The 12,252-nt window shown below is 37.7% G+C and overlaps 1 protein-coding gene across 1 annotated transcript; it reads left to right on the top strand.

The window, feature by feature from the left end:
* The first annotated feature begins 2,751 nt into the window (after positions 1-2,751).
* Positions 2,752-10,825, top strand: LOC129750109 (embryonic polarity protein dorsal-like). Its single transcript, XM_055745332.1, has 5 exons — positions 2,752-2,838; positions 9,213-9,607; positions 9,669-10,060; positions 10,156-10,231; positions 10,376-10,825. Exons 2-5 carry the CDS (start codon positions 9,226-9,228, stop codon positions 10,597-10,599), a joined length of 1,074 nt encoding a protein of 357 aa, XP_055601307.1. The 5' UTR covers positions 2,752-2,838; positions 9,213-9,225; the 3' UTR covers positions 10,600-10,825.
* The last annotated feature ends 1,427 nt before the right edge of the window (positions 10,826-12,252 follow it).

Raw genomic sequence — 12,252 nt, 5'->3', positions numbered from 1 at the left:
GATGGAGATAATGTTTTTCTGCACAGAAATCCAAAACCGTATTTATAAGTAATAAACTTACAAATTTTCTAAAAGAAATTTTTATCAAATGCCATTATGCAAAAAAAAATTAGGATTTCAGTTATGTATTTACGTTAGTATTATTAAAAATTGAGAGTTCCGGATTTCAATGCACTATAATTTGAAGCTCTCATAGCCGAAGGAGGACAAGTGACAAAATGGTCGATTTTGAGTTAATGATGCCAAACGATTTTTCACTTTTCAAACTATATTTGCTGATTTTTTCGGATTTTTACAATTTTATTTACACACTTTTACGTTGGATAGAAAAATACAAATTCCTGAAAAATATATGAGAACGCGAGACATAGATGCAAAAATACGAAGCTTTTTTAACAATGTGCACCGGAGGTGAAAAAATGCTTTCAAATTCCCATTGTGTCCCACTGAGCTAGGACACCAATCTGTCTCAATGATTCAGAATGAGAAAAAATATCCAATGCTAAAGTTAAATTTAAAAACTCTACTGAATTGAAATAAAATATAGAAAGAATGCACTTAGCTTTTCTGACGTTTCATCACACTTTCCATTGAAAATCTCAGGAAGCATAATCAAAGCAATCCGAGCGAAAACATCACCAGGGCTTGTGGACGACTCGATATCTCAATCAGCAAAGCCGAGACAGCAAACGAGTAACCTAAACTTGCCTAATGTTATCTAGTCAATATTTCCTCTTTGTTTCATTTTTTTTTGCATTACAGCCATCACCATCATTTCCCTTCCCCTCTAACTTCCGCATAGTGCATTGTAGTAGTTTGTACTACTGGCTTTTTTTATTTGAAATATCATGTCAATCAAAATTGGTCAATTTCACGTTTTCCAGCACTTTCAAGTTATCTTCTCACTTGCTTCCATTTCACCCACGATATTTTTCAACTTCTTTACTTTCACACTCAAAACAAAAATGACGGTCCAGGAAGTGATGAACAGCTTTCCGGTCGAATGAATTGCAGCATCCATTTTGCTCATAACCCGTTCCAAATTAGCCTTTTTCAATATTTCCTATCCGAGATCACTATTTTGCCCAATTTCACTGCCAACGAGTAGCACTTCGATTGATTTGCGGAGCCTCAAACACTTTGAATAAATACACCTTTTCTGTCTTATGTTAACGTTTTGTTAGCGCACAACAGCAGCCGAAAATAAAAACTGCGCCCGTAATTATCCTAACTGTACCATGATTTAAAATTAAACATTTCTATTTCGTTCCTTCACTCACCACTTCTTTTTTATGAAGACTCTTTTTTGCATCTTTCATATTAATGCAACGAAATAAAATCGAAATAAAAATCGACCGCGACGACCGAAACAAAATAAGTCCGTTTCCGAGCAAGGCCTGCTGTGACCTATTCGAAGACGGATTGTTCCAGAACCTGTATAAAAGAAAACCTGGATAAGCGAGAAACCTCTTTGAGCGAGAAAAAAAAGTTTGGTCCCCCGGACTCTCACTTATCCAGGATCGATCTGCAGTTCAACAGAGGCATATGGACATTAAGCATATTAATGAAAATCTTACAACTCAGTGCTGACGAATTCTGAAGATGTCATTCACACCAAGCGTGTTGATTTATCCGTATTTTCCAGCGATAACTTATATTTCAGCTATGACTCATTTGCAACGAATCTAAAGAACTAATTAACTGTTAAGTATAAAGTTGGTTGTCTGAATTTAGAGACCCGTGCTAATCGTTTCAGAATTTATCTGAAGTTATTGGAAGTTGTATCTCATAAACGTCTCGAGTTGAAAAAAAAAACACTTTTTTTAGTTAAAATGATTTTGTGGATTTAACAATTGTATTCTTGAATGATTCTCCGGAACTTGTTTAGTGTTCGTGTGTGCCATAAACCAAATAGCTGAGAGCTATCGATCAACCTGTCAACGCGTGGCGGTCATACGCGCCGAAGAGAAGTTATCTACGCGCACAATCACCTAGTATGCCATGATTTATTTATAGAGTTATCGTTATGCATTGATCTACCATACCAATAAATTTTGATCATTATTATAAATCGACAGCTTAAGAATTTGGTCAACAATGAGACGTCATTTAAACTTTACGCCAGCTCATAGTGTCGGGAACTAATCAGTCATCTTGCATTACATTCCAACTTACTCCTTCAGCGAGGGGAATTTCGCATTTGCATGATGTAGTTGACAGGGATCCATAAGTTGTAAGTAGCAATTGTAGGCTGATTTCGCGAACTCTCAGTAACTATAAAAACAAACGCTGATCGTACATAGTTGATCAATCCAGTATTTGCTTAGCCACTCTCCCCCTTACACCTGTTGAAGTATCTGAGATTTTCCTAGAACAGGAACAATCACTGTGGCCAGCTAATGGATCATGTGAATTTGAGGCATTTCCAACGGATTAATGAAAATTGTACGTTTTGTCAAATCTACGGTTTTGAGTTATGTGAACAATGGCAAATAAGAAGAAGAAAGTATCTACCTACTATTTTCTTGTTTTGTTGTTTCTTTTGGATTTTAAGCCTCTTGGGATTATTCATTCCGTACATCTATATCTACTACTCTTCCTATATCTAAGTGCTTCCCACCTGGAGAGTCCAAGTATGCTTACATATTTGCGTGAGAGAAACTTCTCTGTGCATCCATCCCGTTCAAGAATAATTGTCAACAAATCGAATCGCACGATCAGTCGTGCTTAGATGCTGGATCAGTGTAGTAGCTACTTTGAGGGATAGGAGGTGACTCTTAGGAGTTGAATTCTCACCAACAGTGTTTTGGAGTTGTCAGCCAGAGTCAGCAAAAACAGGTGAGTGCGTTCGTTTTTTTTTTTTCACTTCAATGGGGCCCAAGCCTATGTGGTGTGTTTAGGTGAGATGTGAGTTTGAGCAACGGAGACGGAAAGTATCCTGTGGGAGTTTTAGCATCGATTGATCTATGAAGCATGTAGTGTAGTTTGAGTTGATTTTTAATTTCCCCGATCAAGCAGTCATTCCAGCAAGAAGTTAATGGGGTGTTGCAACTAACGCAGAAACAAAAAGCTGATCCGTATGTCGTGGAATTGCAGCTCTAGTAAGTGATTTGTGGAAAGCGCTACTTTCCTTTGAAGCTTATTGGATTGAGAGAGCAGTGAAGCTGAAACTGTTTCGCTTTTTCTCAGTGACTTCGATTTTACCAGAAACCAATACATACTTAAATTATGGTTTCCTGCACCTGCTTATGTACAGGTGTGGACAAGCAAACTCTGTAGTGCAACGATCGTCTTTCCGGCACATTTTCACCAACCAACGATACGAGTGGTATGATAAGACGAGTTTTGCTGGTGGGTCTTGTAGGGATCAGTGACTCACAGGAGTTAAATTTCCAACAGCATTCTGGGTGATAACCGACTTACAGTAGTTTGCAGTAGTCTTCGTTTTGTCAAGAACTAGCATTGGAGCAGTATAGTCAAATGAAAATGATCCTAATCCTATTTTTTTTAAATATACGTGAGTTTCGTTAAACCTAGATGCTGTTGTTGTTACCTCTCTTGTGATAAAATTTTAATCAACGTAGGCACATAAATTAGTTGTTTTCTACTGTGATTTGAAATAAATAAATGTTATAAGTTAAAATTGGGTCACAAAGAACAAAAAAAAACTTTTCGGATTTTGTGCAAAGCATTCGTCGCTTTTATGGGTTCTAGTGTATTAATTTCGTAGTGCCGTAAATTCAGAACAAAATGAAAGTGTAGAGAGTATACTGTTATCGGAATCGAATAAAGCTTAAACAAGATACAGTTAGTGGCAAGGCTGTGCGGACAGGTGGAGGTATTAAGAATTAACCCCCCCCACCCCTCCCTCTCTCCCTTGGAAAATTGTTCCAAGTAAAATTTTCAATACTAGAAAGAAATCACCGGGAAATTACTTGAATAAAACAGGTGTTTGAAAATAAGTGTAAACTAAAATATCATAAAATTTGCTCGCTACCGGAGGAGTGTAGTCCTAAATCGCCATAGGCCTAAGACATTTCATTCTATAATACTTTTAACGTCCACGAATTAAAACTAATTTTTAATTGCTAATTTCGATTTGCAATCAAATAAACTTTTTGTTCAATACAATCAATACAATACTCAAATCTTGATACATATAAACCCTACATTCATCGAATACTATTCTCAAATATCACAAATTTGTTTTGAATACTTACAATAGTCAACAGAATTGTGTATGTATGTATAAGCTATTTTGAATACATGCATATAAAAAAAAGTATCAAATTTTTAACATCTTACCTTTCTACCATTTGGAAACGATACTTATCTTTTTCAATGAAATTCTTCGGGAATATTTTTCCACAACACCATGATATGACTATCAGTTTTTGAAAATTGTAAGAAGAATAAGGGGCATTGGCAAGAAGAAGAAAAGAGTTGTTTCTTTCTCTTTTTGCTCCAGCTAGCTCGTTGAATGAAGCCCGAAAGGAAACTTAATTGTTGTTTCCAGAATAATCAAAAGTACTAAATTTTCATGTTCATTTTCTAACTTTGCGGTAGCCAATCATTTTATTTCGGCCAGACGGCCCATTATCGAGAGGTAATGTGGTGGATAATAACAAGAGAGATCTTAAAATTTCGACTTACATACTTTTCTGGTTGTATATCGCTCCACCTGATGAATTGCTCACCGCCGCGGGCCCTTCCGAAGTGTCGCGGAGTTCGATTGTCATCTGCTGACCACAGTTCACGCTTGCCAAGAGGCAATGCGCCTCGGGGGACCGGCTAACACACCCCGGTGGCTCACGGAGCAAACGACCGTCCGTCGCTGTTGCTACCCTAAGTGCCGAGTAGTATCGACACCCGCCACCAGATGTCGTGGCTGACACCATCGATGGTTTTCTTGGAACCGTACAATACGACCGTTGCTCGGTAATGGCCACCCACTTAGGGACGGCAATTGAGCTGCTGTTAATGTGGATTCGATAATCCGATGGTTCTTGGCGATCCGGATAAAATAATCCTGGCTCGGCCATGGACTCTAATTTTCTCCAACTCTCTTTGAAACTTCCCCGTACAACACAGCTGCTGTCGATAGGGACTGGCTCGATCGCGTTGTCTGCTTCCAGGACACTTTGTTCGATTTCGCGCTACCAATTCCCGCCATCAGATGACGGAATGAACACCACTCACGGATGTTGACAATCCGGATGATGCTCCCGTTGTTCGGTGATTTTTATTTTTTGCCGGCGCTTTCCGAACAGCAACCAAGCTGCTGTCTTCCTTGGCGCAACTCTTCGGATTTATTGATGTGACGGCTCTTCTACCGTGGCGAACCCAAATACCGGCTCCTTCGCGCTCCCGGATGTTCAGAAATCGACGATTCCAGCAATTGGCGTGCTTTCGTCTGGCAGCCACCCGCTCGAGCAGTGCCCGAGATGGAGAGAAACCAAAAAAGAGGAGAAAATAAAGGGAAATGAAAGACCCCTTTTTCGAGGGGCTTCTTTGGCGCTTCCTTTTTTCTTCTTGCCCAAACGGGCGGATATTCCGAGCAATTAGCGGATCTCTTCCGTGCGTTTTCCGTGATTCGTGCCTCTGTCGTGTTCCAGCGGTAGTTTGAGCAAAAACCGGCTTTTTCCTTTTTTGCTTCCGCGTCTCGTGCCACAGTGTTACTTTGTAATCCCAGCAAGGGATGGATTTTGCCACGATTTTCCCGGCCATTTGTTCTAATAGCCTGACAATTAAATTTTTCACCGCTGCACTACCGACACGACTTCTTACGACTCGAGCACACTAAGCGGAAATGCGCAGTTTGTCTCTTTTTGGTTTTAGCTTGACTCTCTTCTTGATTTGGCCACTTTCTTGTCGTTTGTCGACATTAGGGTTGTGTTTTGTTTATCTCGATTGATGCACAGAGCGAAATGCACAGTGACTTTTCTAGTGATTTGACTGTTTATTGTTATTATGTTTAAAATGAATTATCCGAATTGGTTCATATAATTGGCAAATAAACCAAGCATAATTTGATTGTTATAAAATAACATTTTAAATACCAATTTCAATACTTATTCTTGAAACTTGATAATTATATCTCTTCAATAATAAGCATCCAAGGACTTAATAATAAACACTTTACTAAGAGCAAGTTCACTGGTGTTGGGAAAAAATGGTAGAAATTTTGTCACTTTTTGTACATTTTGAAAATTATGCCATGCAAAAACATTTTCAAGATCTGCGGTCATCAAGTTTTTTTTAACAACACGTGTTGTAGTTTTGCATGCTTTGATGCAAAAATAGTAATATTTCTATCACATACGGCTGAAATAGAAACAGTGCTGGAAAAATACAACGCCCAAAGATCTTGAAAACATTTTTGCATGGTAAAATTTTCAAAATGTCAAAATTTCTACCACTTTTTTCCAACACCTGTGAACTTGCTCTAAATGTACAAAAACTGCAGCCACAACCTATGGGAGATCGCAGCAATCCTTGCCCAAGACCGGACGTTATTTTTGGTTGCTGTGTTTTGTTTTGTCATTTTCGTGTCTTGTGATAGGAATTATGTAAGAATCAATGTCTTTTTCTTTGTCTTTAAAGTGGAGTTTTGAAGAAAAAAGAATATTGCTTTTTAAAAGAAGTTATGAACGTTGAAGGAATCCCCGGAACATAGGAACAACCCTACAATGCTAATCTGCAGACGAGTTGTCGCATTGAGCTCCACTTACCTATTCCGGATATTCAGATAAGTGGAATTTATCGATGTTTTTTACTTGTAACATTTTATTAATTTATAGAAATTAGAACAAAAAGCAAATATGATACAAAAATTTTGACAGCTAATTTTCGAATATTCGGGAGGAGGTTGTTTTTTTGAAACACTTAAAAGTTTTAAAATATTTACTGAGGTAAGGATTATGAAGCATGATCATTGAAAACAGAATATTCAAACGACATTAGGCCGGGACAAATTTCAAATCCTTCTTTTGTCACTTCGAGTTGGAACATCGCTAAGAGGGGGATAATAAAAAATAATGCGAAAAAAAATAAATTGGAATGAATTGCAATTTATAAATAAGCTTGTATGCAACAAAACTGTATACAATATCATTGCACAAAACCTCTGAATCAAGTAATTTTTCATCGGAAAATTCATCAAAATCAAAAACACAAAAGGAGAAAAACTCCAATCTTCCAAATTGGTTTTTTGGTCTTGTAATCTTTTGTATATTTGAATTTTTTCAACATGAATTTACGTAAAACATTTGAAATTTTATTAATTTCCCCCTTCGGGTTTTTTGGAAATTTCGAAGTGTGGGAGAGGGGGGTTTGGTTTGACAAAAGAAGAAATTGATATTTGTTCCAGCCTTATTGGCTATAACTAAATGTTTGTTACAATACCAGATTTCAAGATTCGGAATAACTTTGATCACTATGGTTTTAACGTGTCTCAAGATCTTCAAAATTATTGTTATGACGGCAATTAGCACAGAAGGCTCAAAACATCAATAACAGTATTTTTTTGTTTGGACTCAATTGAATATTTCAACGTCTTCTTCCAAAACCAAATATACTCATAAGATGGACATTTAGGGTAAAAATTATAAACATTTCTCAATATTTTTTGGCCTCAAAATCAAATGAAATTTTACCTTCCAGCAATTCCCGAGGTTCTCTCACTGTTCCTATGTTCTTTTTTTTTATTTCAACTTAGCTTTTTGATAAGGTTTTTAGCCATTTGTTCTGTACAGACTTTCTCATAGAAGATGTCTGTTTTTTTTAATATACAAAAATTATCATAGAATGACCATAAAAATAACTCTAAAACTATATACAAAGGAAAAAAAAAAAATTAAACTTTCATATAAAACAACCCATATTCTTCTAAATGCTTTCATTTGATCAGGAGAGGTGTTTGTTTGTAAGCCTTTTTACGGTACTCATATGTCTCAGCTAAATTGATCGTTAAATAATCCTTTCATTACTACCTCTGAAAGATCGATGCAATTTACTATCACTCAGGTTCCTGATCAGGTGTGAGGTCATGAATAGGAAACGTAGGTGTTTTAAGAAATTGAGAGTGGCTTTATTGTCTACCAAGATGTTTTCCCATACCGCACTACCTTTTCTCGAAACATTCAGCGTGGAGATTTGTGGAGGTAACATATCTTCACATGTGCTGCACTTCCCTTCCTTCTTTCGACTAGATGGACTTGGCCGGCATCGTAATTGGTACATTTAAAAGTGGGAGATTCTCAAAAAGGTACGGTGAGATTGTAAGACTTGTTTCCAGCACCTTTCATTTGGTTCATTGTATAATATTGATTATCTCGAACCAATCACGGAGTGCAACCATTATGCCATCGTCCAGGAGGGGTCGTAGGTGGACCGTAGTTGATAGCAAGCTCAAACAAAGCTCAAGCCCAAAAGGTTTCGGTTGAAACGGACGCCTACTATCCACAATAATCATAAGCATTTAAAGAAGAAAATAATAACAAGTATCCTTTACTTTATTACTTTTCACTTTGATTGTTGAAAAATAGTTCATGTCGTTCCAGTTTTTTTTCCTGATATGAAGTATTCCTCAAGAAACTAATTTAATTTTCATTTTCATTTATTCCCCCTTATTCTGCGCCGCGCGTGAGGTGACGATAGTCGAATCACCTTAGTCACCCGATTCCTGTAGTCGCTTTAGGTGAGAAGCTTCTTTTAGAATGAAGTTTTTGAGTTCTTATCCTAATCTAGTAGTCAGCTGGGCATGAAACTCTGTCACATCGGCTTCGGGAATTAGGTGAGAAGACTCACGTGACTCCAACTCAACTCGACTATCGTCACCTCACGCGCGGCGAAAAATAAGGGGGATTGTTTCCTGTTCTTCTAAATGCTCAACTCCACATTCAAAAGGGTTTTGCTGAATTACACAAGGTCACAAGATCACAAAATTCACTTATTTCCAAGGACCAAACCTAAGAGCTGCATGATTACCCTTTTTAAACTGACAATACTTCAAAAAGCTTCATTTTGTGTTGAAGTGTTTCAATACTATATATAAGTCCTTTAGTTTTACCAAAATTTATTTACTTTCTTTACTTGATACAATTAACCGTCTTTGTGTCAAAACTTTTCGATTGATATTTTTTTAGTAATTTTTATACAAATAACAGCAGTTATAAAAATAATTGGTTTCGATTTTGTGATAATTGAAATAGGATAGAGCAAACGATGGAGTCGATATGGGTGGAAATTACCGAACAGCCCCAGCAAAACGCCACTCGTTATCGGTACAAGTGCGAGGGAAAGTGTGCTGGTTCGATACCCGGTGTGAACAATACCGAGCACCGGAAGTCCTTTCCGACGATTAAGGTGCACGGATTCACGGGAAAAGCAACGGTGACGGTGTCCTGTGTAATGGCCAGCTATCCTCATCGCGTCCATCCGCATGGCGTTGTGGGAAAGAACTGCAAACAGGGCATCTACAAGGCCGTTATCGAGGATTGCCGAATGAGCGTGGCTTTCAGCAATCTCGGAATTCGATGCATTCGGAGGAAAGCAATCCCCGAGGCGCTTCTGAAGCGACAACAACTTGGCGTCGATCCTTATGGCGGTATATTTTTCACCAAGTCTTCTAGTGATTATTTTATAACAATTTTTTTTTATTGCAACAGGTGGCTACAATCATGCCGATTCGATCACGAACAAAGATCTTAGCAGCATTCGGTTGTGTTTCGAAGTGGTTCTGGAAACTAAGAACGGATTTACGCATCGACTCCAGCCGGTCGTTTCTGACGTTATCTACGATAAGAAAACTCTTGATAAGCTGGTTATCTGTGAGCTGAGTCGCTTCAGTTCACCCGTCCGTGGTGGAAAGTTGATCATAATGACGTGTGAGAAAATCAGCAAAACCGACATAGGGATTCGATTCTTTGAGCAATCGGCCGATGGCAGACAAATCTGGCAGGATTTTGGCATTTTCCAACCGACTAATGTTCACAAAAAACTTGCAATTGCCTTCCGTACTCCACCGTATGCTCACGCTGGAATAACTAAGCCTGTTAAGGTGAGTATCATACCCAAGCTGTCTTTAAGTGATTGTTATATTTGATTTTGAGATAGTTTTTAATAACAATATATTTCAATTTGCGCTTGTTTTAGGTGCAAGTTCAGCTGTTTAGACCATCAGATGGCTTGGAAAGTAAAGCAGTGTCATTTGAATACTATCCAAATAGAAGTAAGTATCTTCAAATGTGGAAGATAATGATGAAGACCTAATGTGTACATACTTATCAGTTTCAATTAGTAAATTTTCGAGGTTTAGTTACCTCGAATAATAGTTTCGCTAATAACTTAATTAAGGTACTTTATTTTTTTTCAGCTTATACTAACTCGCCCAACGATCAGGTCACATTTCTCCCAGACCTTAAAGAAATATGCGAAGATTTACCCAGTTTAGACCAATATCTGGCCATCAAAACAGATGCCGTTCAATCAATGGATACTTCCAGCTTCGATGACGGTATTCCCAATGAAAGCACGCTCAGTGCTACACCAGAAGTAGATTCGGAGGAAGAAGAGAATCAAACCTGGTATAAGCTGTGACGCTGAATTATCGATCAACGAAGTTCCGAAAATTGAATCGATGTTCACATTATCACAGATGTTCTCAATGATTTAGACCAGTGTAAGGAATATTAGGTTGTGGGATATTATTTAATTCAGTTGTTAAGTTTCAATTACCGCAAATTCTACAATTTAGATCAACTTGTTCGTTAACGTCACTTCGTTCGCTGCACACACATAATTTTATAAACTATGAACACTGCCATCACCTAAATTATTACCAAAAAAACCTTTTCGAATTCCATTATTTTGTTTCTTAAAGAAACGTCATTCATTTGTTCCATATATCCTGTTATGTTATTTATGTTAAGTTTAAAAATAAATAAAAAGTTTAAGTATACCAATACAATCTGTGTGCCGTATTCATGTTCTCTCCTACGTGCTCGGGTGCCAAAGAACAGAAAGAGACCACGTGTATCACATTAATCAAGCGAGCGGCCATTTTTGTTCGACCTCGATTGCTTTTGTTCGCGCCAATGTTCACGTTCATCAAAGTAAGGTGACAAGACAGCGGCGACGACGACGTCAGCTGGTTATCAAGAAGGCCACCATTGAGCGATGCGCTACTCGCCTACTGTATGGGCGGAGTTTATTTGTAGGTAGGTACCTACTTTGAAAGTCATCACTGTCCCTTTGTTATGTTTGGTTTATGCTCGTGAATTTCTAGATCTTAGAACTGTGAGCTGTGGATGGTCTTCGTGGCTGCGTGTTAAAATTAGAGTTAAGATCACGAGGCCATGTGTTTCAAGTTATAGAACTTCAGTCTATTTCAAAATAGTCCACTTGGTTGAAATTCCCTCATCGATGATTTTTTTTAATTTGACAGCTTTCCTATCCTCAAATCGCAAGTGAATAGACTGTGTATTCCATCGCCGAAGTTGATGAAAACATTTCTAGAGACAATGTGTTTGGTAAATCAAGCTATTCCTGTTAAATAAATGATTAATCCTCATTAGAAAGTAATTTATATTCGTTGATTTTTGTGGTGGAAACAGTGGAATATTCATCTGTCAAAACTATTCGGTTGTTGAGACCACAACTCATCGGTGACGATTGGAGACGATTCCTGACGCAATTCATGACGATCACGACTCAGGTTGAAGTAAAAGTCACGTGTAGAGGTGCTTACTCTTGACTGCCCACCAACTTTGCATTAACAGGCTTAAACTGCCTGAACGTTAGCTCTAATCTGCATGCGTACATTTTTACTACAAAAACGAGTTTTTTTCGCTGGTTGAGCTACTAAATTACTAATCTTACGCTATGTTTCTGTGCTAGTATTAGTTTAGCAAAACAAAAAGAAATTAAAATATGTTGTCATGAATGATTTGTTATCGATGATAAGTCATAATCGATATTTTGCAGGACAGCACAACGTGTGAGAAAATAACGAAAATCCCCGTTGGGAGTGTACAATTCTTCCAGCTAAACAACATTGATTTAGCTTCATGAAAAACAGTGTTCAAATCTAGGAATAGGAGGCTCGCCATCGATGTTCACATGATGGGTTTTTTTTAGCTGTTGTTAACAAACCTTAGAAGTCATAGTGAGTCATGAATGAGAAATGTTCTGATTTATTCCATTATTCAGACGGATGGTAGCCTTCTAGGATTTTAACAAAAAAGGTGAAAA

Source organism: Uranotaenia lowii, chromosome 2 (genome assembly GCF_029784155.1).
Source record: "Uranotaenia lowii strain MFRU-FL chromosome 2, ASM2978415v1, whole genome shotgun sequence".
Classification (NCBI taxonomy): Eukaryota; Metazoa; Arthropoda; class Insecta; order Diptera; family Culicidae; genus Uranotaenia; species Uranotaenia lowii.
Note: the sequence above shows the minus strand (reverse complement) of the source record. Positions and strands in the feature narration are given on the sequence as shown.